The 23,707-nt window shown below is 48.2% G+C and overlaps 11 protein-coding genes across 11 annotated transcripts; 7 read left to right on the forward strand and 4 right to left on the reverse strand.

The window, feature by feature from the left end:
* Positions 1–21: 21 nt before the first annotated feature.
* BDV38DRAFT_243712 (mitochondrial 54S ribosomal mL50 protein) lies at positions 22–1,550 on the forward strand. Its single transcript, XM_032054247.1, has 3 exons — positions 22–496; positions 605–1,043; positions 1,107–1,550. Exons 1-3 carry the CDS (start codon positions 51–53, stop codon positions 1,380–1,382), a joined length of 1,161 nt encoding a protein of 386 aa, XP_031914807.1. The 5' UTR covers positions 22–50; the 3' UTR covers positions 1,383–1,550.
* Positions 1,534–2,668, reverse strand: BDV38DRAFT_243714 (uncharacterized protein). The gene is made up of 2 exons (XM_032054248.1): positions 2,607–2,668; positions 1,534–2,534 (listed from the first exon to the last, which is right to left on the reverse strand). The coding sequence occupies exons 1-2, from the start codon at positions 2,624–2,626 to the stop codon at positions 1,631–1,633; spliced, it is 924 nt and encodes a 307-aa protein (XP_031914808.1). The 5' UTR covers positions 2,627–2,668; the 3' UTR covers positions 1,534–1,630.
* Positions 2,669–2,810: 142 nt separating this feature from the next.
* BDV38DRAFT_243716 (putative protein kinase C substrate) lies at positions 2,811–5,030 on the forward strand. The gene is made up of 3 exons (XM_032054249.1): positions 2,811–2,998; positions 3,175–4,122; positions 4,174–5,030. Exons 1-3 carry the CDS (start codon positions 2,887–2,889, stop codon positions 4,824–4,826), a joined length of 1,713 nt encoding a protein of 570 aa, XP_031914809.1. The 5' UTR covers positions 2,811–2,886; the 3' UTR covers positions 4,827–5,030.
* A 980-nt stretch (positions 5,031–6,010) lies between these two features.
* On the forward strand, positions 6,011–7,269 carry BDV38DRAFT_281676 (actin family; the record flags this gene model as incomplete). Its single annotated transcript, XM_032059611.1, has 4 exons — positions 6,011–6,048; positions 6,120–6,175; positions 6,283–6,959; positions 7,042–7,269. The coding sequence occupies 4 exons, from the start codon at positions 6,011–6,013 to the stop codon at positions 7,267–7,269; spliced, it is 999 nt and encodes a 332-aa protein (XP_031914810.1).
* A 1,967-nt stretch (positions 7,270–9,236) lies between these two features.
* On the forward strand, positions 9,237–10,664 carry BDV38DRAFT_291810 (kinase-like domain-containing protein; the record flags this gene model as incomplete). The annotated part of the gene is made up of 4 exons (XM_032061840.1): positions 9,237–9,457; positions 9,520–9,842; positions 9,907–10,202; positions 10,272–10,664. 4 exons carry the CDS (start codon positions 9,237–9,239, stop codon positions 10,662–10,664), a joined length of 1,233 nt encoding a protein of 410 aa, XP_031914811.1.
* A 734-nt stretch (positions 10,665–11,398) lies between these two features.
* On the reverse strand, positions 11,399–12,420 carry BDV38DRAFT_291811 (class I SAM-dependent methyltransferase; the record flags this gene model as incomplete). The annotated part of the gene is made up of 4 exons (XM_032061841.1): positions 11,399–11,814; positions 11,894–12,144; positions 12,201–12,311; positions 12,380–12,420. The coding sequence occupies 4 exons, from the start codon at positions 12,418–12,420 to the stop codon at positions 11,399–11,401; spliced, it is 819 nt and encodes a 272-aa protein (XP_031914812.1).
* Positions 12,421–12,971: 551 nt separating this feature from the next.
* Positions 12,972–14,964, forward strand: BDV38DRAFT_270289 (cytochrome P450; the record flags this gene model as incomplete). Its single annotated transcript, XM_032057125.1, has 7 exons — positions 12,972–13,368; positions 13,428–13,610; positions 13,667–14,021; positions 14,073–14,189; positions 14,258–14,541; positions 14,607–14,708; positions 14,771–14,964. The coding sequence occupies 7 exons, from the start codon at positions 12,972–12,974 to the stop codon at positions 14,962–14,964; spliced, it is 1,632 nt and encodes a 543-aa protein (XP_031914813.1).
* A 288-nt stretch (positions 14,965–15,252) lies between these two features.
* On the reverse strand, positions 15,253–16,074 carry BDV38DRAFT_291813 (alpha/beta hydrolase; the record flags this gene model as incomplete). The annotated part of the gene is made up of 2 exons (XM_032061842.1): positions 15,624–16,074; positions 15,253–15,583 (listed from the first exon to the last, which is right to left on the reverse strand). The coding sequence occupies exons 1-2, from the start codon at positions 16,025–16,027 to the stop codon at positions 15,253–15,255; spliced, it is 735 nt and encodes a 244-aa protein (XP_031914814.1). The 5' UTR covers positions 16,028–16,074.
* Positions 16,075–17,164: 1,090 nt separating this feature from the next.
* Positions 17,165–18,122, reverse strand: BDV38DRAFT_270291 (uncharacterized protein; the record flags this gene model as incomplete). The annotated part of the gene is made up of 6 exons (XM_032057126.1): positions 17,165–17,298; positions 17,372–17,436; positions 17,490–17,539; positions 17,663–17,757; positions 17,790–17,865; positions 17,916–18,122. 6 exons carry the CDS (start codon positions 18,120–18,122, stop codon positions 17,165–17,167), a joined length of 627 nt encoding a protein of 208 aa, XP_031914815.1.
* A 324-nt stretch (positions 18,123–18,446) lies between these two features.
* BDV38DRAFT_270292 (KR-domain-containing protein) lies at positions 18,447–20,562 on the forward strand (the record flags this gene model as incomplete). Its single annotated transcript, XM_032057127.1, has 4 exons — positions 18,447–18,468; positions 18,618–19,270; positions 19,331–19,482; positions 19,761–20,562. 4 exons carry the CDS (start codon positions 18,447–18,449, stop codon positions 20,560–20,562), a joined length of 1,629 nt encoding a protein of 542 aa, XP_031914816.1.
* A 1,456-nt stretch (positions 20,563–22,018) lies between these two features.
* BDV38DRAFT_291815 (SDR family NAD(P)-dependent oxidoreductase) lies at positions 22,019–23,121 on the forward strand (the record flags this gene model as incomplete). Its single annotated transcript, XM_032061843.1, has 4 exons — positions 22,019–22,097; positions 22,173–22,276; positions 22,358–22,829; positions 22,904–23,121. The coding sequence occupies 4 exons, from the start codon at positions 22,019–22,021 to the stop codon at positions 23,119–23,121; spliced, it is 873 nt and encodes a 290-aa protein (XP_031914817.1).
* Positions 23,122–23,707: the final 586 nt, after the last annotated feature.

Consider the following 23,707-nt stretch of genomic DNA (forward strand, 5'->3'; position numbering starts at 1 on the left):
AACTTTTCGAGAGTTGGCTGAAGTCCGCAAATTCGTGTCACACCGCAGCCATGCGTCCCTCATTGCGGTTGTTAAACCTGGAGGTATCGTCCCTCCAGGGATCTCGAACTCTCTACGTCTGCTCAGTCTGCAGACAAGAAGCACGCCCACGCCCATTGGTCGCCCGACAATTCCTGCGCAATGCGTCCAACGCAACCCCGATCACCGAACGAGTGCGCCGCAAGATCTGGGGTACAGACAATCCGCCTGGTCTGAAGGATCCCTATGGTGGAGAAGGTGTTCTGGAACGGAAATTTAGGAAAGACCAGCCTGCTAGACAGGAGGAGGAGCCAGAGAATCTCGCCCAGGCTTCAGAACAAACTCAGGTCGAGAATGAAGCGGACCTCGCTTCCGCTGAGGCGTATGAGCCTGCAACCTCATGGGAGGGGCTTCCACGTGTTGGCCACTTGGGCAGGTGGTCCGACTTGCCTCCCTCCGAGGCCGACGCTTATGAATCGTACGTTTCTTTGTCATTTTTGCGGACCTTGGGGTCATGACCGAGTCAAGCTGTTTATGCGGTCAATGGGGAAGGAACGGAGGCAGATGCTGACTACCTGTCATGTAGGTTTATGCTGAAGAAGAAAGTAACCAAGAAGGGCCATCTGTCCTTAGCCGCCCACCAAGCAGCAGTCGAAGTTTGCCTGATGCACACCCTGAACAAGCCTTTGTCGAAGGTCTGCGATGTCGCCGAGCACGATAAATCGGTTTTCAAGATGCTCTGGAAGTGCAAAATCCAGCCTGGCGAGTGGAACCAGGCCGTGGTCTACCCTAGCAAGGAGGCTGAGAAGGCTCTCGTTTATATCTTCGAGCAGATCGGCGGTCAGCCTGAGCCCGCCGTTGCGGAAGAGACAGCGGAGGAGGTTGAGGAGGCCGTTGATGAGTCGAAGTGGGAAGACTTCGTTCAGGAGGTGAATGGTGCGAACGTTCCTTTCTTCGGATACGCCGATGTTCGGGACAAGGGCTTCCTGTCTCTCCCATTAGACGACCCTGCTACGAAGTTCGCTGTAAGTGCTTCCGTCTATCCTAGTTAGTTGCGTTGTGCGGTTGTTAACTTAGCCATTCTATAGTTCCTGAAGCGGTTCTCTCAGCTGAGCGGCCATTACCTCCCGGATCCTGTCGTTCACTCGGTTGCCACCGTCGGACAGGTAGTTGAATACGTCCAGTCGGTTCTTAACCCCAAGCCCAAGAAGCTGGCAGATCACTTGGCCAAAAGCGAAAGCCTTCAAAACCTGTCCAACGTCAAGGTCTTTGCCAAGAAGCAAAGGCCAATGGACAGGGACGAGGAGCTGGGCCGGAAGAAGGTCATCGAGGCTGAGCTTCGTTCCAGAGGGCTTATTGAGTAGGTTGCTGATCCGACCTGAGCCCATTGTTTAGTCACCGTTCTTGTAGCATGTTAATTGCAGGATATTTTGTACTATAGAAATGAAAACCTTAGTTTATCTTATGTTACTGATGTAACTATACATGTACAATTCTTATCTAGCCAAAAATGTTAAAAAAAAAAAAACCCCTCAACATTAACCGGTCCAGTAGCCGATATAAGAAACCAAAGCAAACCCATACGCCGTCGAGACAATTGCGCTAAAACGAATCACTTCCTAGAGCCCGCAGGAAGAGTGAAGCCCCTGGTCATAAAATCGGTGTTCTTCATTTTGCCATCTTTGGAGTCCTTCGTGAAAAGACTATCCAGATTCTCATTCAATCCCATCATCTTCCGTCGCTTCTTCTTTTCATTCTCCTCCTCCAAAACCCGGGCGGTTAGCATCGCCGTCGCCGCATGCTTAATGCCATTCGATGCACTAGGCTTAGGAGTAGACGTATTGCTGCGGCTCGCACCCTCCGTCTCAGCAGCGCCCCCATTGGCCTGCTTCTTGCGCTTCTTCGACCCAGGCGCCTTCTTCAGCGAATGCGTCAACCCCTGCTCAGCCAATTTCTGCGCCCTCGCCACAAGCTCCTGCTTATCCTCACTTTTCGTCGGTAAAATTGAGATGACATTTTCCTCCGTATACGACTCATTGCACTGCAGACACTTATCACCCTTCAGCTGGCGCACCGCCTCCTCGGAGAACACATGGCCGCAGGGCACCAGATAGACGGCCTTGACATTCGGCCCGAGCTGCTTCGCAGTGACCGGACAGATCCAGCCCTCTTGTTTGTCGAGTTTGGTCGAGGGGTGCTGGCTTTGTTCGGTGTCGATCTCGAATTTGAGCTCGACTACGTCCCGGAGCCCTTTCACTCGTCCACAGAGGATCTCTTCGCAATCGGCTTTGGAACTGATTCCTTCGATCTCTTCACCGGGAAGGAGGAATTTGAGAATCGCGTCTTTGTTATACATATTTCCCACGCAGTCAGCCACTATCGGTCGAATTAACGGCTTGTGTGACAGTGGACATGTCGTCCAGTAGTGCTCCTGGAGTTCGCGCTGGGCTTCTTTCACTTGAGCTGTGCTGGGGGCGCGCGCGGCTTCACGGACGAGCTCGCGGCGGGTGGGGATACTATGAAAACGCTGTTAATATTTCCCTCATGTAATACACCCAGATGAATTGAAAAGAAAGAGGTATAATCACCTTCCGCCGTCATTACCCATCTTTCCTCACGGTTTACACTCGAAGAAATCCAGATCATGAAATACGGCCTCTTGAGTAAAGTATAAAATGAACTTCTATCGGCCAATTTCGCCACTTTGATAACGACGGCTGACTAAGAGAGGATCCATCCCGCCCCAGATTTAGTTTAGTCTGGAATCGCATACAAGCTAAAGGTGGCCAGAAGCTCTCTCCGCATTTGTATACAACGTTTTGTTCGGTCCACCCGCATTGGCGCGATAGAAAGCTCAATGCTCCCAGCATGATACTGCCTCAGGGATCGTTGTTCTTCGTGAGCTTGGCAGCATGCTCGACCGCCGTGGTTGCGGCGAGTAACGACGGCTCCGCACGTCCTCGGGGTGTTGGGCCCGAATGTGAGTTGTTGTTCTTTTACTGTTTACTTGGGTGGTTGGAGTGTGGTTGGAGTGTGGTTTGGACTGGTGCTACTGTTTTTGATCGTGGTGGTGTACTGTCAGGGGTTTATTGCTGTGCTGTTGCTGGGTTGTATGGGATATACAGTGCTAACATGGTAGTGTTGTTGATTGACTAGTCGCCAAGTTCTACAAGGACACCGACACATTCACCTGCATCTCGCACCCGGCTATCAAGGTCCCCTTTTCTGCCGTCAATGACGACTACTGTGATTGTCCCGATGGGAGTGATGAGCCCGGCACTTCGGCCTGTGCCCATTTGTCCCGTAATTCACCGTTGACGGTCGCTGATCGTCCCGGGAATAACGACCTCGATTTGACGCTGTCTCTGCCCGGTTTCTACTGCAAGAATAAGGGCCACAAGCCTTCTTATGTGCCCTTCCAGCGAGTCAACGATGGGATCTGTGACTATGATCTATGCTGTGATGGAAGCGACGAGTGGGCTCGTGTCGGGGGCACAAAGTGCGAGGACAAGTGCAAAGAGATTGGCAAGGAGTTCCGGAAGAAGGAGGAGAAGAGACAGAAGTCGATGACGACTGCATTGAAGAAGAAGAAGGAACTTCTTACCGTCGCTGGAAGACAGCAGAAGGAACTTGAGGAGAACATTAATAGATTGGAGATTGAAATCCAGGGCCAGGAGATCAAGCTTAAAGATTTGGAGGCGGATCTGGAGGATATTGAGAAGCAGGAACGGAGCAAGGTGGTGACGGGTAAGAAGGCAGGCAAGGTCAATGTCCTCGCTCAGGTGGCCAAGGGCCGAGTTGAAGAGCTCAGAACCGCCTTGGCTGAGGTCCGCAAGGAGAGGGATGAGACTCGCTCTCGCGTCAAGGAGCTCGAGGAGATTCTCTCCAAGTTCAAGGTCGAATATAACCCGAATTTTAACGACGAGGGTGTTAAGCGCGCTGTGCGCAGCTGGGAGGAATATGCTGCCAGAGGCACCTCTGAAGGTCAGGAGAACGCCGCCCGTGACCGTGATTTGGATGAGATCGCCAAGCTTGATGATGACAAGTCTGGTGTCAACTGGGAGCAATGGGAGAATGAAGAGGATGGATGTGAAGCTAATCTCGGTATGTGTTTTGGTTGTATAGATTTGATTGTAGTGACTAACTGTAATCTAGTCTACCAGCTGGCAACCTACCTTCCTCCGTCTCTTGTGAATTTCATTGAGGACAAGGTTCTCGCCATCCGTGGTTTCCTCGAGAAGAACGGCGTCTTGCCTACGAAAGATGAGGGCTCCGCCTCTGAGTCCAAGGCAGTGACTGAGGCCCGTGACGCCGTCAATGCAGTTCGCAAGTCCATCGAAGACTTGAAGAACCAGGTAAAGGACCACAAGGAGGATCTTGATACGGACTACGGTGTGGGATCCATCTTCCGCGCTCTTAAAGGCGTCTGTATCCAAAAGGATGCCGGAGAGTACACGTACGAACACTGCTTCTTGGATCAGACTAAGCAGATCCCTAAGAAGGGCGGATCAACAGCCCGCATGGGCAACTTTGTTCGCATTGGATCCGTCACCATTGATGAGCTCAATGAGTCCGGTGAGATCGTCCCCGAGGAGAGAATATCTCTTGAGTACGCCAAGGGACAGACGTGCTGGAACGGCCCTGCTCGGTCCACGAGTGTTGTCTTGCAGTGCGGTGAGGAGAATGAGATCCTGAAAATTGCGGAGGACGAGAAGTGCGTCTATTCGATGCTCGTCAACACCCCTGCCGTGTGCCCAGGAGGAGAGGAAGACGTCCGTGCAGCCCCGGGCCGCAAGGATGAACTGTGATGGGAAATGCTAGCATTACATATATATATATATCCCGAACTTTTTTTATGGAAGCATTGTTGTCTTTCCTTTTCTGTTTTAACCTTCCCGCCGAGTCCATCACTTGCCACTTTGTACTCATTGAATAGATCTCTGCATGCCCTGATCAGATTACTGACCAAGGCTAAATAGATAGAGAAATAGCGTGAGCGAGGTAGTGTCAATGAAGTAGTATCTTAAGCTCTCTATTAGACGAGTGTGGTCTGTTATAACTTCATATAGTAGTAAGCCTCCATTGATTTGCTGAAGCTAGAAGACTCCAGCGCTAAATAGTCAAGTATGAAGAAAAATAGAGTGTTGACTCGGCCCAATCTCGAAGGCTGCAGTACCACAATCAGGTCATTGAGCGAATGTTTGTAGAAAGTAAGAGAGTGCCCGTAGCGAAATTAGAAGGAACCAAGCGAGGAAGATTCGCATGCCAGAGCAATTACATCTTGATAATGGATACTTTTCTCAGAGATCGTTGAGTAAGGTGTTTGAGGCCGAAGACGCTTCGTAGCGGTCCCTGAAAATATGAAGTCGTGAACATCTCCATATAGCGATGCAGCTTATATAGCATGTTGCCCTGGCGTTCTCTCTACGACAATCGTCCAATACACTTGTTTGTTACCGTCAGCATACAACGATTCAAGAAGTAAAGTCGACCGTGATCAAGGCGTCCGTATCGGAGACGTCCAAAGTGATTATAGTGGGGGTCAGGGTCAATCGCCCAGCTGAGCTACTGTCCAACCACGCTTCGACAGAGTTGCCCAAGAAAAGCAAATCAGCGGCCAGGAAATGAGTTTTTCGAGCCGATCAAGCAACCTCAGCTACTGATCTAAAGATTCGCTTTGCTGCGCCCCCGTATATGGTTGAATCGGATTGGGCTGCTAGAGTGGGGTTGAGATCGAATACTTCCCCTAAAGCTGAGTCCCACAACTGATTGTCCAATCCTCCCGTGTCCCATGTTCTTCAGCTCGCCCACATAAATAAATACTGCCTCTGCGGTACGAATGATAATAATAGCGGGGCTTCTGGGACTGGGAACTATTTAAACCTTCTCGAAACCCTACTACATGAAGGGGTGCGGTCAGGAAACTAATCACTCGTTGTTGAACCAGCCCTAACTGAACTCGGCTATTACTCTAGAAGCCTTTAAAATCATCATGGCGGAAGACTGCCAACCCCTTGTGATCGACACTGGGTATATAGCCTTTCAGTTTCCATTCTCATGCGGGGCATTATCTAGATTTAATCAACTAACTTCTCATACAGATCTGACTGCTGCAAATCTGGGTTTGCTGGTGATATTGTTCCATTCTCAGTGATCCGTATGGCCTCTCTAGAGTTGCTTTTTAGTTCCCAAATGCCCTTACATCTCAAATATACTACTAGGGATGAAAAAAAGAAAAGTATAGTGCTGACTCTACCGGCTTAGCTTCCGTGGTTGGCGATGTCAGTCGACCATATCAGCGCGGCGTCGTAACCAACTGGGACGACATGGAGAAAATCTATCACAACATCTTTTACAAGGAGCTCCGAGTCGCTCCGGAGGAGCATCCTATTGTAATGTCAGAAGCCATAGTCAATCCACGGCAGAATCGGGAAAAGATGACCCAAATGTTGTTTGAAACGTTCAATAGCCCCGCGATATACCTTGCAAGCCAGCCGCTCTTGTCTCTGTACGCAACTGCTCGTCAGACTGGTATTGTGATTGAATCTGGCGGTGGTGTGACACAGGTTGTACCAATTCACGAGGGCATCACTTTCCCCAATACATTCTCCCAGGTTGATCTGGCTGGCATTGACATAACTGACTACCTTGCGAACACCCTGGGCTGCGAAGACCAGATAGCCAAAGCAATCAAAGAGAAATGCTGCCATGTTGCCTTGGACTTTGATTCTGAGCTTGATGCTCGTGAGGATCAGAGCTTTCACTTGCCTGATGGACAGCAGATTACCTTAGGGACCGAGCGCTTTTGTGCGCCAGAAGCACTATTCCAGCCAGATAGAATCCTTGCCATTGACCGACCAGGTATCCATCAAGTTGTACATGATGCAATCCAGAAATTCGATTCCCATGTACAAGAGCAGCTGTACCGCAATATAGTTCCGGTGAGTCGTCGATATCTACGTAGCATACGAAACTAGCCCTTTTCTATGGTAGACGCAACTAACCCATCTCACTTAATTCTAGGCTGGCGGTTCAACCCTTTTCCCTGGCTTCATCGACCGCCTTGGAAAGGAAATATCTGATCTTGCTCCGTCAGCAAACCCGAACATTATCACTCCAGAGAATCAACGCTACTCGGCCTGGGTTGGAGGAACTATTCTTGCGTCGTTGTCTACATTTCAAGATATTTGGATTTCCCAGCGGGAGTATGACGAGGAGGGGCCTTCTGTTGTGCATAAGAAGTGTCACTAAGTAAGATTGTATGAGTTTTAGGTTACGTTTGATATATCTCAGGTCCACAACTATTAAAAATCTAACTAAGTAGATTGATGCATCAACGCTATATAAAATAAGAATCTATGGAGTAGATAAGCATAGTTCTCTGTTGATCACAAGACTAGGTATGGGAATTTACCACAAATATAGCACGTTCAAATGAGACCTATAATGCTAATGAAACACAGATCATAAACAACTACCTTCACACCTATATCACAGATGAAGGTAATCTATAACAAAGATACGTACAGGGAGCCATCACTTTCTACATGAAGAAAATGTATATGGTAGAAAGGATGCGGATTTCTTTGCCTGTCCGATCGTCTTTATAAATGTGAGCCTCTACTGTTGTACCTTTTCCCTTCCTTTCAAGGAATTTGGAAGCAAACACATGGTGAGGCGTCTTTTTAAGCCAGATAACTAGAGCTTTTTGTGAAACGTCCACAGTCAATGGGTCTTCTCAAACTTCACCGTGCGAGATATCGGAGGTCATCTGTAATGCGGCGGAAAGCGAGTCAATTCCCTCTCAAAGATTATCGGGATGCTAAAGCACTAATGACACCTCGTCTTCTTGTCTTGCATAATCAGAGTTCGATCATTTAAACATGTAAAATGCGTTTACCAAGATAGCATTGACAAGGACCACCGGTATCTGCCTGAGCAAAAGGCTTCATGTCATCCAATCTAATGAGCAAACAGGTGGATAGTACGAGGCAGGCAGATGAGGCACAAGTGACAATAGTATCAATTTGATTATTCAGAAAACTCTTGTTGGCTGGGCTGCATGTATAAACGACTATTTGAAAACTTGAAGTGCCCTTTATGGTATGATTTACAGGCCCCAGTGCCAGAGCTGGAGCGCCTGTTATTGCACTCGGATGTCATGTTAACAAATACAATCTTCTGCCATCAGCATCACATGGATGGCTCAGCTCAGACTTAGGGACATAGAATCCTTGACCCAAGATTCAAGAAAGCGAAATTGACAGTTGCTTAAAACCTATTTCTGCTCTTCGTCTGTGGATTCAGAAATATAACCTGGGATGTTGGCTTTACGGATATTGGAAGCATATCCGCCCTCCCTTCCAGCACGGTTTGGGAATGGCTTCCAAGTACCATCTATATGCACATGAATAGCCCCTACCTGTGTACCGTTACTGGTTTTCAGTCCCACCGTCAGTACCTTTTGCCGATCATCCCTGTCTTTCGAGGAGAAATGAGCGACGGACCCCCTGAGCGTAGATGTTGAGTAAACGCCAAGTGTTGGAGCTTCAGGTGATAACCTACTGAAGCTCTGCTTGCGTAATTCGTGGTTCCTTGGCTGGATGTAGTACACAGTTGACCCTCCGACAAGCGACGAACACATAGACTCACAGCTTTCTCAATCAAGTCGCAGGTTGTAGTAGTGGACGACTGCCACTGACTTCCATTCTCCCCATTTAAGGTCAAAATCTCGACCCAAATAGACATACTAAGGATTATGGTGTTCTCTCCAAAATAGATTATCACTAAAAGCTAAAAGCTGAAGATAGCAAGTGGAATATAAAAGTCAAAGGATATAATACAGTTTAAATAGAAAGGAACCGTCTAGTAGAGCTATATCCGCCTATAGCTTTGCATTATAGCCACTTCACTCTATATCGTCAATTGCTTGGCATGGGCATTCGGATCCACAAACAGTATAGTGTCCCCAGGGACAGCCCTTAGGTCGATCCTCCGTCAACCTTGGAATTACAGACCTCCGACAGCTATGGAAAGATGAATTGCCCGACTCCTCGACTGTTGGTGCGACTGAAAAGCATTCAACAGATAATTTCCCGAGAGGATCCATTCCCATAATGAACCGAAGTCCTTGGAGCACTTGCTTCCCTCCCTTCATCCGCACCTTGACTCGCCCACTAATGCCTTATCGGCGCACAAGGTCACTCCACAGAACAGTCATGCTCTCATCGAAATGGACATCAACCCCACGAGAGTTTCCAACTTCGGGGCTCGAGTTGCTCGACGCATCGCCAAAGTTTGAAGAGGAAACATTACCGACATATTCTCCCGAAAATTACTATCCGGTAGAGCAGGGCGAGGTTTTCAACGAGAGGTACCAAGTGCTAGCCAAGCTAGGCTATGGAGTAACCTCGACCGTTTGGTTTGCCCGTGACTTGGCGTAAGTTCAATTTAGAAAACTATCTACGGCAGGTCGAGCCGTTCTAAGCCCTGGGGATTTAGTGAATCGACATATGTTGCACTGAAAATTTACGTGTTGGGTCAAGAAAGGGAGCATGAACTGAACGTTTATCAGCACATTAACTCCCTGGAAACGAATCATCCTGGCAGGAAGTTCATTCGAAAAATGCTTGGTCACTTCTACGTGCAGGGCCCTAGGGGCCGTCACATTTGTCTAGTTCATGAACCACTTGGGATGAATGCGAATGAACTGCTGCGACGCATCCCAGGCCGGACAATGACCCTCGGAAGCATGAAACCTGCTATCCGTCAACTCCTTGGCGTCTTGGACTTCCTCCATTCTGTGGCCCGCCTCATCCATACCGGTACTGTCTGCCTTCTCCAGTACCCCTTCTTAAAGCGTAGAACGATGGAACTAAGGTCGAAAAGACATCCAGTTGAAAAATTTACTTGTTCCTACGCCTTCATCCCCTGCACTTGCGGATTTTGAAGAGCGTGAAATAAAGGCTCCTGCAGCAAGGAAGATCCTTACAGACCGGACAATCTATACAACCTCGCGTTTTCCTGCAGGAGACGGACTCCCTTTGCTAGGGGATTTCGGAGAAGCCCGATTTGGCGATCAGGAAAACAGTGGAGATATTATGCCAGACTACTACCGTGCCCCGGAGGTTATCTTAAAATCGAACTGGGACTACAAGGTAGACATCTGGAGTGTTGCCATGGTCGTAAGTACTTGTTGCCGCTGGGCCTATTTTGTTTACGAATTGATCACTTGCTTATCATATTTCTGAAAGGCCTGGGACATTGTCAGCTCTCAAACCCTCATCAAGGGTGAAATCAGAGATGGCATCTTCGATGACGGAGTCCACATTGCGGAACTGGTGGCGCTGCTCGGCCCTCCGCCACGGGAATTCCTCGAAAAGAGCGACCTGAGTTGGGTATTCTGGGATGAATCTGGTCAATGGAAAAACTTGGTCCCAATTCCTGACCGATCCCTTGAAAAACTGGCTATCAGCATCCAAGGCGAGGATGTGGAGGGTTTCTTGCGGTGGCTGCGACGTGCCTTGCAGTGGAACCCCGAAGACCGCCCAACAGCCCTAGAGCTCCTGATGGACCCATGGCTGATGAAGGGGCTCAATCTGAAGAAAAAAGAACCCAAGGGCTCCGAGGAAAAGGCTCAAACTTAGCATCTAATATAATGTTTAATAAAATGGAAATAGCAAATTCTCTGCTCATTTTTATCTCGTCATGATGGCCCAAGCCCCGGTCTTGCCTCGTAGGGCGCTACCCTTAATTAGCTTGTCTATGGTGTATTCAGTTGTAGGTTGGGGAAACCTTGTGCATGTTCATATCACTGAGTGCGTTACCTGTGGGCTCTTATACCGCGATCGAACGGTTGTCCAAGATCCCCCCATATGTAGCGATTCTTGGAGATTTACTACCTCGTGCGTTGTCCACAGCCCAATAACTATATTGACTATGCTCAATTAAAGATTACCTTTATTAGACGGTATATAGTAATATCCCTGTTACACAATAACTATACGGCAATATCGATCTATATCTTACTACCAGTAAATGGCCACAGCGTGTGGCTTATAAATTATTGATATTATTATTGCTTCATGGAACAGCTCCGCAGTACACACACACACACACACACACACACACACACACACACACACATATACATACATACATACATACATATCTCTACACGGATCATATACCACACAGATTTACCTGTTCTGCTTCAACGAAAAATAGCTCATGACGCATATCTCGAGCTTAAAGACAGTTCTACCCTGAAAGGCCAAGCGACACACCTCTCTGCCATGGTCTCAATTCAAAGACAATGATATTTGATGTACCAACAAGATTTTAGTTCCTTATTTAAGTGCTAGATAACTTAGGTAGACATTTACATCCCATTGGCAGGTAACGGCTTCCGACCGATAACAGTCCACCTCGTAAAAGCCCAGTATGAGCCCTGCTGTGTCTCCCGAGCTACCGCGGGAATGATATGGTTCAACTTCTCGCCGACGGCTGCGTTCTGCGTCTTGCGCGAAATCAGTTCATGAATGATGAGGTTGCATTCATGTTTTGCAAATGCCAAATGCGGCGGTGGCTCTTTCACATCTGACTCTACTCCCTCCATTCCGATTTCCTGGAAATATCTGGGCAGTTTAGGAACCCAGGTCGGGCGAAGTCGGCCATCTTGTCCTTGGCCTATCTGGATTAGCTCGGTCAGGGCTCCGATCTTGTTTTCCGGGTCAGACTTTTCGATGCGGAAAGACGACACATCGGGTTCTCCCCATTGGATGTAGCCACCCGGTTCTATATGAAGAAGTGAGTGAGTTAGCTGATAGGGTCTGACTGCGGGAGCATAGGTGAGGGAGGTCATAGGACGCTATACTGAGCAATTGATAAAGATTGCGGATGACCTGCTCGACTTGGTCATTCTTAAGAACAAAGGAGAAATTTCGGATATGCACTATGTCATATAGACCTTGGAGGTCCGGGGGCGTTTCTCCGAGGATGTTGTACTCTCGGAGGTTCACATTCGGAGGCAGCAACTCCTGCGGCGGAGTTGCGTCAAACGAAACGTCAAGGCCTTCCAAGAAAACAGTGCTGGGCAGTCGACGGGCTTGGTCTGTCAGCCAGACGCTATTATAAGCGTTAGTGCTTGTTTCTACAAAGGAGGAGGTCGAGACCTGTCTAACCCGGTGCCAGTGCCTATGTCGGCGATTCTTAGGGTTGGGCTGGTTGTTGGGATGGTAGGATGGATGTGATACCCAAACAACTCTATCCAGAGATAGTGCTGTAGGTTAATGCTGTTCTCTCATTAATTAATAACAGTGAGCCAATAAGGCAGCAAATGATGAGTATGTGAGGTACAGACCGGTTGTTATCCAGAAAATCCCGGGTGAGTACATAGTCCATAGCGGGATGGACTTAGGTGCCGCTGTTTTTGAAGATTTCAAGAACGGAGTCTTTGGCTAAACTCGGGGGATTAGAGGGGTAGAGCTAAGGACAAGTGTGGCATTGGGCTATCGGAGCTGAATTTATTTATAAATTGAAGCTTCAACTCATCATGATAATCGCTTACGCCTTTCTAACCCCAGTACCAACACAAGCGTACCATAATAAGGAGGTACCACTTAGCGGTCACTCTAATGATCCGCCATACACTGTTAACTGTCATACACTGTCCCATGATGAACTAATTTCTGACATGCGTTTAAAGGGGCGGCGAGGCGTAATTACAATAGCCCCCAACTGATCGTAATAATAGTGTAAAGAAGTCGACATATTTTCCAAGCCAATGTAACTTTCCCCCCTTGTCTTTTCAAAAACATGTATTTGCAATTGATTCTATGACATGCAGCTGCTCCAACAGGAAAATCTGCCACACATATATGACTTCTATCAACCCAGAGATTTGATGTTGGCGCGGTAATGAACTCGAACCTTGTATTCGACCTGAGATTAATATGTCGGTACTCAACATCCAAAAAAGTAGTGCAATTGCGCTTGGTTTGGTATCCCACTGGGGCTTCTTTGTGCACGGCGAGCGTGACCTAGGAGCAGCCAATATCGCTCGTTTTCACCTCTTGGGAACAAGCCTACTCATTTTCGCGAAAGTCAGGCTAGAGAGCGTCCCGATCCAAGATGCCCTTAGGGGGACTGTCACTCTGCTTTCCTTATACGCTGGGACACTGTTCTTCAGCATCCTCGTTTTCCGATTATTCTGGTCTCCATTGAATCATATCCAGGGCCCTCTGTCCCTGCGCCTGACCAAGCTGACACACGTCTGGAAGCAGGCTCGCTTCAGGAACTGTGAAGTTCTTCATGAACTTCACAAGCAGTATGGAGACATTGTGCGCACCGGTAATTAAATACAAGACAAGACCTGAATCTGCCAGTTAAGCTGCTCACTCCCCGACCAGGTCCGAATGAGGTCACGTTGTTCGGCACCGAAGCATATTACAAAGTCCATGGGAAGGATTCTGAATGTGGTAGAGCCGCGTATTATGATCTGCTACACCCTATGGTATCCTTAGACACCACGCGTGATCCGGCTGTCCATGCTTACAGACGGAAGATATGGGATCAAGCTTTCAGCATGAGGGGTACGTCTGTTGACTGCTAGATACTACTATTCACCGCATTAATTTGGCACATATAGCACTGGAAAGACTGGAGCCTTTGGTCTACGAAAAGGCAGATTTGCTGGTCCAACAGCTCCGGAATAAGAGCCAGAGTCCCGTGAACATCTCCGCGTGGCTTGAATATTACACCTTCGATCTAATGGGCGAGTTTGGACTGACAATCAAATTCAAGAACCTCGAGCGAGCGGGGCCACATCCAATCCTCACCATCTATCATATGGCTCACCGCAGACTGGGACCCTTTGCCGCTGCACCATGGATCAAGCATCTTATGATGGGGATCCCCTACATTGAACGAATGAAATATTACAGACAGTTCATGGACTGGGCGGCTACGGAGCTGCAGCGAAACATCAAAGCGAGTCTTTCCTTGTCTAAACATTTTCTATCCCAAGACTGACTTTCTCAAATGCAGGAGGTGAGCGAGGATCGGACGGATATTATCGGCTATGTTCTCGAAGACGCCAAAGCAACTGGCGGAGTAGCAGAAAATTGGAACTTCGTGCTAGGAGACTTCGTCCTCGTCCTAGTAGCAGGCAGGTCTGTAAATCCATTTTTTCCCCTTTGAACAACTTACCAGGAATCAATATCTTCTAACCGCATCACAGCGACCCCATGCGTCAGGTTCTCTCCAACATGTTATATTACTTGTTGTGCAACCCGCGACACCTGCAGCAGATCCGTGAAGAGCTCTCCTCTATCCACATCCGAGACTACAAAGCTCTACAGCAGCTACCGCATCTGACTGCGTGTATTTACGAAACACTACGGCTCAATCCTGCAGTACCCTCGTCCGGACTGCGGCAGAGCCCGCCGGAAGGGCTAGTGGTTGCGGACAAGTTCATTCCCGGGGGAACAACGATTGCGGTGCCGCAGTACAGCCTATCCAGAGGTTAGTTTTTTTCTTGTGTCTGGGTCGCTGGGAGAATTGTATTCTTGGTGCTGACTTTGCATTAGACGAACGGAACTTTGTAAGACCCAACGAGTGGATCCCAGAAAGGTTCTCTACTCAGTCTCACTTAATCTTCGATAAACAGGCATTTGTGCCGTGGAGTACTGGTCGGTCGTTCCCCGTGAGACATAATTGCCCTTGAAGGGCTCTTACTAACCGATGTGAGCAGGCAAGTACGCGTGTCTAGGGAAGAACCTGAGTTTGATAGAAATCCGTGTGGCTGCTGCTTTGATCCTCACCGAGTTTGATTTCGAATTTGCCCCGGGTGAAGATGGACAACGTATGTTTAGTGAGGCGATTGACTATTTCACTACTAGTCCAGGGCCGCTTCATCTGGTTTTCAAAGATCGGGTGGTGAAATAGATACGCTACTGTTGTTTTTTTGAACCGTCGTACTTGGAAGGCTGCCATGTACTGCTACACGACTATTATTTTTGAAGTCGGGAATGTAGCTACGAATTGATAATTGTATTGACATACACAAGAAATCCTTTTTTTTTTTTTTTTAATTTATTTATCAAACATACTTCCCAAGCCAGGACAACCTCATGGTGACAATTAAAGGAGGTAGCGAGATATAATAAAAAAGGGAGTGAACCAACAGAAACCTTCACCTAGTCTAGTAGGACAACATCATCATCCACCCACCCTTCAAGGCTTACTCACAACGCCGTCGACAATCTTGGCCACCTCCTCAAACTTGGTGAAAGTAGGACAATGCCCCGTCTCCACCTCAAAAGTGTTGACGTCTCTCCCCGCCTCCCGCATCTTCTCCACAAACGACTTCTGATAATCCAAAGGCACCGTCATATCAGCCGTGGAATAGATGTACGACACAGGGATATCTCTCCAAGCGCACCGCTCGACGGCCTGATACATAGCCTTTCCATTCCAACGCGGCATAGCAGCGATGTAAGCATCGGTCTCCTCATCCGACCGACCCGGTCCAACAATTAGATTCTTCGGGTCACGGCTCACACAACTGTTATCCTCCGCGAAATTCAAATGCCAGGGGAATCAACTCTCCGTGTCCGAATGCCTCCACGACGCTAATCATAGAGTTGTTCTCCGTGACTGCGAAGGCAGCGATGTAGATCAACCGGACGACCCCACCCGTCCGGCCTTGTTGTTTCCGGGCTTCAGCACCCAGGCCCACTAGGGCGTTGGTGCCTACTTGACCGCCGTAAGAGTGCATGAGGACGACCACCTCCCGGCCGGCTTCAACGAGGCTCTCCACGTAACTGCGGATGAGATCCGTGTCGGAGGAAAGATCTGCGTTAGGGGGACGGGCCTCATTCATGGAGAGCAAGCGGGGCACGTGGACTTCATGGCCCTTGGACCTGAGTGCAGAGGTGAATTCGGCGTAGTGGGCTGGGATGTGCCAAGCGCCGTGGACTAGAAGGATGGCGGGGTTGGAGTAGGGCATTCTGAAGTTGAAAAAGGGTGATGACGGACGGGTGTTTTGGAGCGGAGAAATGATAGCCAAGGAGGAATTGAATCAATAAGGGTAAATAAGTCTTAGGGAGGTTGATTGGGGGGAGGGTGGTATGAAAATTAGGGGGAAGGGTATGTGATCTCTTTATTTATGTTACTTATGGATAGGATAGGGAGAGAAGTGGGATACGTTATTGTTCCTAGGCTGATCTTAAACCAGCTCTCCACCGGACGTGATCGGCCGGTCCAGTGAGAAATAAAGGCAACACACCCGTTAGTTTCTTCCGCTAAGAACTAGTGTGTTTGTTGAGCCTTTGTTACAGTCATTAGGGCAAGAGGTGGGGAGAGAAAATCTGAGGTCAGATTTCGAAGTATGTACACAGTATGTTTACAATTTTGTTGGTTTCGTACGTAGTATCGATTGATACCAACCGGTGGTGGAACCGTTTTCAAAAAACAAACAAATATCGGTATTTTACATACAGGGTTTAGGGGTCGGTATTTTAAGAGGATAAATAAGAATCATGATAAAAATACTTATTTTTAACTATGATTACTGGTATTAATATGTTTCATAGTATGCAGTAGTATACATGGTAAGATTGGATTCGTAGTAAGTCCTCCACGGTCTACAATGAGGCATGTACATATGTATGCACTCGATACATTGTAACCTGTGTGGAAACCCTAAATCATTGCGTTAGGATTGTATTTCTACCCTGGTGATGCTAGTATACACTTGGTAGTGCATGTCTCTTCATTTTACTCGTCTTGCTGTGTTATTATGTAAAGTACTGGATTCCCTGCAATAACCATAGACTGAATGTCTGCCATGGGTAAGAAACGAAATAGACATAAACAGGGCAAAGCAGAGCCCGACAGATCATACCAAATCCACAAATAACGCCGAGACTTCGAAATGCCAACCCTACTATCACAAGATAGTAGCATGTATGTGCAGAGTCGGTCCATATGACGCTACGAGGAGTGCTCTCAAGAAGATGCGGAATCCCAGTTAACCTGCATATCGGTCTGCACGCGCACAGCCTTCGAACCCACTGCCCCGTGATTCGGCTTCGGGGGTACCGACTCAATGTCAGTGTAGCAGCCACGCCTCATGGTGGAGGAATCATTGCCATTTGGTGCTACGCCTGTCGGAGCCACAGAAGTGTTGCATCAGGCCAGGGAGCATCGGTAGGCAAGAACAAATAATACCGGTGTCCATCTCCATCGGCGTCCAGATTCCCGGCGTCGTCAGCGAGTCTAAAATAAAGTCATCTTCTGTGAAAGGTTGTCGTCATCCATCCAGCCCGCAGGGAATCCAGGGAGGACCTACACGATACATTGTCCATATTCATGGTTGCAAGAAAGTATAATCGCATGGTACTGGCAATACAGACGCTACAAATGATGTTAGTGGTTGGTGTACGCATCATAGTTCGGGGTTTGCTCACAAGCAGTCCAAGGGGAACACTATAGACAGGAGAATCTTTCGCCGTTGAGTCTGGTGGAGTTTCCAAACTAGAGGTTGGGGCATGCACAAGATAGTGAGATCCAGCAAAACGTTGATAATACCCATGGCCATTTAGATGGGCTTATTATCGATGCTGGTGTGCGGCAGCCACACTTTCCACCGTGCTTCCACGGGGCTGGAGGCGAATATGAGACCGCACATGGCCGACACGAAATATCCCGCCACGAGACCCCCAACAACCCAGATAGCTATCCTAATATCTTCGATATAGCATAAATACGTCGATAGAAGAGCAAAATGGATAGTTTGGTCAAAGAGATGCTCACATTGTAAAGCACATTGTTCGCCAGCGCTATCTATTCAGGTTGAGCCGACAGCGGGACAGCTGGAGAAAATAAGAGCTTACCTGAAGATACTTTTCCAAGACAGAATAATTGTACTGGACCAGGTGGTACACCCTTCGCCCAACGGTGGCTACCAGGGCCGTAGTAGTCAAGAACCCGTAGGCGAAAATAAGAGCTCCTAGACAAGCCCAGTCGTCCCACTTCGCTGGCCAGGTGAAGTATCGTGAGAGAAAGCGGGCGAAGACTAGAAGGGTGGACAACACTGTCATCATACCCCGAATGCCCAGAAAGACCACATAGTTGTGGCTAATGTGATCAGGGAGAGGGGATGGTATCGCTTCCGCTGGGGATGTCATGGTGGAATGAAGTACACGGGGAGGCGGGCAAGATCAAGAGTCTCAACAAGTCATCCTGCTATTGATAGAGATATTTTATATACAAGTCATTTAAGTCACGAATTTTCGTCCCTCTTTCACTAGAGTACCGAGAAGATATATCTTGCTTCTCTCCTTTACTTGAGGATGAAGTTGATGTGCAAATCAAAGCTTTTGGCTTGACACATCGCGACGATCTTATCGCCACCGCACAAATAGATGATATCGACATTGGCACTGAGTGCGCCGGGGTTATTCAGAGAGCAGGGGCTAAGTCCGGTTTTCAGATAGGAGACCGAGTAGTTGTGATTGGGATCGCCATGGCACGCACACAAGTGCGCGTTAAAGCAAATGCAGTGGCTGCTATACCCCCAACCCTTGGCTTTTCAGAAGCGGCTTCGCTACCTACAGCACTTTGGCTAGCCTTTTACTCGTTGTATCATATTGCCCGCCTACAAGAAGAGGATATCGTGCTGATTCATTCGGCCTCCAGCAGCTTCGGCCAGATGGCAGCTCAGCTCGCTGCTCTCCGAAATGCGCGTGTGCTAGCAACCGTTGACACTGAGGCAAAGAAAAGATTCTTGTGTGATCAACTAAATATCCCAAAGATGGAGATCCTCGTCCTCGATAACGTGCTACTTCGCAGCAAAATACATGAAGTAACCAGTGGACAAGGCATCGATGTGGCGGTTGGTCCGTTTGCAGACGGGAACCTAGTTGTTGCTGATTGTCTCGCCCCTTGCGGTCGTATTGTTGATATCAGCCTGTTAAAATCGACACATCCTAGTATGACTCCCAGGAAGCAGGACATGAATATATGCCGATCTTTAGTCAACATGGCGGAACTCCTCAGGGCAAAACCGGTTATCGCTCATGGCATCTTTCAAGATGCCATGAAACAGTTCTTCCAGGGTCAATGCAGGCCACCACAGTCAATACATACTTTCGCCGCTGAGCAAACTCAGGCAGCATTCAACAGCACCCGCGACTCCAATATTATTCGCAAGCGGGTTGTGGAACTGAGCGAGACCATGTCCCTTAAGGTGAGCTGCGCCCAAAAAGAAGCGAGCATTCCGAGAAAGACACGACTAAATGCTGTCTAGGTTAATTGCTTGAGGAAGCCTCAGTATTCTTTTCCAGAAAACGCAACATACATCATTGCAGGAGGCTTTGGAGGACTAGGTCGAAGCTTCGCACGATGGATGGCGAGCAGACGAGCGCGTTATTTAATCTTATTATCTCGCTCGGGGCCACAGTCCCCCACGGCTAGAGAACTTGTCCGTGAGCTAGAACAACAAGGTGTCTCTGTGGCGACGCCCAAAGTCGACATAGGCAAATTTGAAGATGTACAAGAGGCACTCTCGGTGCTGTCTAATACAATGCCACCAATTCGAGGCTGCATTCAGGCAACCGTGGCTTTAAGAGTAAGTCCAATCAGGGTTTTCCACAGAGCTCGGGCACGTCCATGATGACCAATGGAACTATTTAGGACAATTTGTTTGAAAACATGTCCCACGACGATTGGACCATCAGCACAAATTCTAAAGCAAAAGGGTCCTGGAACCTCCACCAGGCACTGCCTTCTAATCTGGATTTCTTCGTGCTCATGTCCTCATTGAATGGGATATTCGGCAGCCGGGCACAGGCGAACTATGCAGCGGGTAATACTTTCAAAGACGGTCTCGCTCATTATCGATTGGCTCGCGGGCAAAAGGCCGTATCTATTGACCTAGGCCTGATGGTGACTGAAGGTGTAGTTGCGGAGAGCGAATTCCTTCTTACGTCCATGCGTCGCCTTGGTCACTTGATGGAGATCGCGCAAGATGAGCTCATCGCGCTGCTGGACTACTATTGTAATCCAGATCTCCCTCTACTTTCTCAGGATGCCGCGCAAGTCATCGTTGGGATCGAGATGCCATCAAAAGTGATAGCGAAAGGGGTAGACCTGCATCATTCGATCCGCCGGCCGATCTTCAGTCATTTATTCAGAATGGATACCCAGGAAGCCTCGAAGCTGCACAAGGTCCAGGCAGGTGCGGCAAATGTTGATCGCTCTTCTAGGCTCAAAAATGCTACGTCACACCATGAGGCAACTGAGCTTGTCACTGAATGGCTTTCAGCCAAAGTCGGTCACATCTTAGGGATGTCACCGTCGGATATTGAGGCGGGTAAGCCAATCCAGACTTACGGAATTGACTCGCTTGTGGCTATCGACTTGAAGAACTGGTTCGAGACGGAAATCGGGGCATCGATGACAGTATTTGATGTAATGAATAACACGCCTTTGGGACGGTTGAGTGCGATGGCGGCTGAAAAGAGCCGCTATCGTCGCTAGACTGAGCTCTCTTGATAACTAATGAAGTGAATGATTTAACCCGAAGTCAAGGTATACCGGAGCGATGACAGCAAGTAGGTTGAGCGGTGCCAACATGCAGACTACCGCAGGCGACAGTAGATAAAATAGTTAGAACAGGCAGTACTGTATTCCATCATGGATCACAATGAGACATGACAAGCTGCTTAGGACCATATTTTCGCTCAGACAACTCTTCACAGGATATGAATTCTCTGCATCACTCGACTGAATAGAATGAGGTTCTGAACTATTAAAGCTCTTTATTACTGAATCGGTCAATTAGCTCCTGTCATACTAGTTGTCAACGATCTTAAACAGCCTGTTATAGCAATTATATACTATGACCGCCTCCAAATCCCGCCGAGAAATCTGTGTTCAAGGTATCTGACATTTTACATATCGCGTCGGGTAGCCTGCTTTCATTTTGGCATTGTACCATGCTCCCACTACATCCAGTACAACCTCAATTTACCAGGAATGTATCACCAAACCTTTGGAGAGTGGTATTGCCATGGATTATGTGCTTCCATCCATTCCATTCGTGATTCTTGAAGCCCCGCTCACGCCGCCCAAATTAAGCAAGAGACTCCGGAGTGAGCCGGAAAAGCCGACGCCGGAAGAGACGACTTAATATAGAGACTACCTTATAAATTTCCAGCCTACAAACGTCATATATGGGTTGGTTCAACATCATTGCCACCTCAGCAACCTCCGCAATGGATGTCCTTGGGTTGAATGTACTGATCAGGGCTACGTCTGGCATAGGGAAGGTTTACGCAACCACATTCACGTTAGACGGTATTGTGGCAGTGGCCTTGTAAAGCCTTTGATCTCTTTTGTTTAGGTTAGCCTGATTGCATAAGAGGGAGGTATTGAGTTGGATACTAGATCTCGTGCTTGTGATCATAGCTGTCTTGCCGGAAGCCCTAATCTTGCCCTCCGTGGACAATGACAATTTAATTTGGAGTTTTAACTCTTGAACAATTATAATACTAGATGGTCTGTGTGGTGAAAATGGACATCAGAGTGAAGCTTGATAGGGATAGTAGATTCATCTTAGTTCCGACCAGATGGTGACCAAGACCTGTATAGACGTCCATGCATTAATCTATACCACAACCCAACCAATTAATCGACTGTTAGTTTTTCTTCGTAGAGTTGCACCTACTGTAGTTACCGTCGTCTATTCCGCATGACTTGGCGAAGCTGGGGAGAGTCAAGATTGGTTCGAAATGGAAGGAGTCTCCGGCCGGGTGAAGCCAGTCGCTATATGACCTGTAGAGAATGTACAGTTGAAGTATCTAGTACTAGCCCCGTGGTACCCCGCAGTCGGCACCCCATTTGGAAGCAATTATATAGAAGGTATGCTGTCCACTGTGGTAATAATAAATTATTTGTTCCATCTACATTCGCCTGCTTCAGTCAATCTCCCACCATGGCCACATCTAGTGTCTCAGCAGCCAGCCTTTTCGACGTATCCGGTATTGTGGCCGTAGTGACCGGCGGCGGCAGCGGTAAGCTAACCACAGAAATACTATTCAATTGAATGTTGTGATAAACGCAGAGCTCACAAACCTCTACCCGCCCAGGCCTCGGTCTTTTCATGACTAAAGCATTAGCTGCCAACGGTGCAAAGAAAGTATACATTCTCGGACGAAGGAAATCCATCCTGGAGCAAGTAGCTGCAGAACTAGTTAAATCTCTCCCTCGCCCCGAACCCTAAACATTCCATCAATGCAGCGCCGTCTAACTTACCTTCCACGCTCCCCCTCAGGACAAGGACATCGTAATCCCAATCCAATGCGACGTCACCGACCAGTCAGCTCTCAAAGCCGCTGTCACCCACATAGAAGCAGACACCGGCTATATCAATCTCCTCATTGCCAACTCCGGCATTGCCGGTCCATCCGGCAGCGTCCCGCCCGGATCAAGCATCGCTGAGCTCCAAGAAACGCTATATAGCATCCCAGTGCAGGAATTCACCAACACGTTCCACGTGAACTGCACCGCGGTGTTCTACACCACCATTGCATTTCTGGGCTTGTTAGATGCAGGGAACCGAAACGGCAGTTACGGCAATGGACGCAGCCAGGTGATTGCAACAAGCAGTATCGGGAGCTTCAACCGACGCATCTCGGTTGGATTTGCCTACACCACGAGCAAGGCTGCCACGACGATGATGATGAAGGTGTTGGCAACTTATCTGGTGCCGTATCGGATTCGTACCAATGTTCTTTGTCCTGGGAGTAAGAAAGTCCTTTTCTTTTTTTTTTTACTAGTAACGACGTCAAAGCGAGCAAAGTACTGACAGAGACGGTAGTATTCCCGACTGATCTGACAGCTGATTTGATTGAGGGAAAGAATCCTACTGAGGAGGGGGCGTTTCCTCTAGACCAGATCCCTGCGGAGCGAGCAGGAACGCCGGAGGATATTATGGGACCGCTTTTATATTTGGCGTCGCGCGCGGGGGCCTACTGTAATGGGAACTGTGTGCTTACAGATGGAGGTCGGTTGAGTGTTACGCCTGCGACCTATTAGACTATTGGGTCGGATATATCAGTTTGGTGGTACATTATGAAGCGGAGCGTTTATGTTGATTCGGTGTGCTTCGCTGTAGAAGATTAATTATAAGCATGACACTGGTCTTTCAGGACGTTCTTAATTTGCTATTCCCCCTATCTTAACAGTCCAAGTCCCGTAATTGCTCGGCCATTGAAGGAGATCTCTGGTTAGATACCATTCTACCACTGGTAACAACTAAGCTCAATGGCCACCCCACCCGAAGAGTCGCATTTCTATAGATAGAATGCGTAGCATTAACTGAGCCTAGCTAAAGAATGTCCTTGTCGTGCGTTTCAGTAGTCTCTGCGTTCTCCTTATATTTACCTCCTTATCATTGTTGGCCCACGTAAAACCTTTGGAAACTCGTCCCAGTTGACCTGACGTGCATCAGTCCAGGTGGGACAGCACTACCATATCTATGCAGGAATTCAGATGACCATAACAGCAGCGATACTAACATAATTGACGAATAAGTTCCTTGCGAAGTTCTCTTCCCAAGATGTTTTATACCCAGGTAAAGCTCTAGAACTATTGCGTACAACGTGAGAGCTGCTATATGTAG

The sequence above is a fragment of the Aspergillus pseudotamarii genome, assembly GCF_009193445.1.
Source record: "Aspergillus pseudotamarii strain CBS 117625 unplaced genomic scaffold BDV38scaffold_19, whole genome shotgun sequence".
Classification (NCBI taxonomy): Eukaryota; Fungi; Ascomycota; class Eurotiomycetes; order Eurotiales; family Aspergillaceae; genus Aspergillus; species Aspergillus pseudotamarii.

Excerpts from the sequence above, each read along its gene's own strand:
- BDV38DRAFT_243714 (XM_032054248.1), bottom strand. The coding sequence starts at position 2,626 with ATGGGTAATGACGGCGGAAG. Across the intron at positions 2,535-2,606 it reads ATGGGTAATGACGGCGGAAG|TATCCCCACCCGCCGCGAGC; the intron begins GTGATTATACCT and ends GCGTTTTCATAG.
- BDV38DRAFT_243712 (XM_032054247.1), top strand. The coding sequence starts at position 51 with ATGCGTCCCTCATTGCGGTTGTTAAACCTGGAGGTATCGTCCCTCCAG. Across the intron at positions 497-604 it reads GAGGCCGACGCTTATGAATC|GTTTATGCTGAAGAAGAAAG; the intron begins GTACGTTTCTTT and ends CCTGTCATGTAG. Across the intron at positions 1,044-1,106 it reads ACCCTGCTACGAAGTTCGCT|TTCCTGAAGCGGTTCTCTCA; the intron begins GTAAGTGCTTCC and ends GCCATTCTATAG.
- BDV38DRAFT_243716 (XM_032054249.1), top strand. The coding sequence starts at position 2,887 with ATGATACTGCCTCAGGGATCGTTGTTCTTCGTGAGCTTGGCAGCATGC. Across the intron at positions 2,999-3,174 it reads TCGGGGTGTTGGGCCCGAAT|TCGCCAAGTTCTACAAGGAC; the intron begins GTGAGTTGTTGT and ends TTGATTGACTAG. Across the intron at positions 4,123-4,173 it reads TGGATGTGAAGCTAATCTCG|TCTACCAGCTGGCAACCTAC; the intron begins GTATGTGTTTTG and ends ACTGTAATCTAG.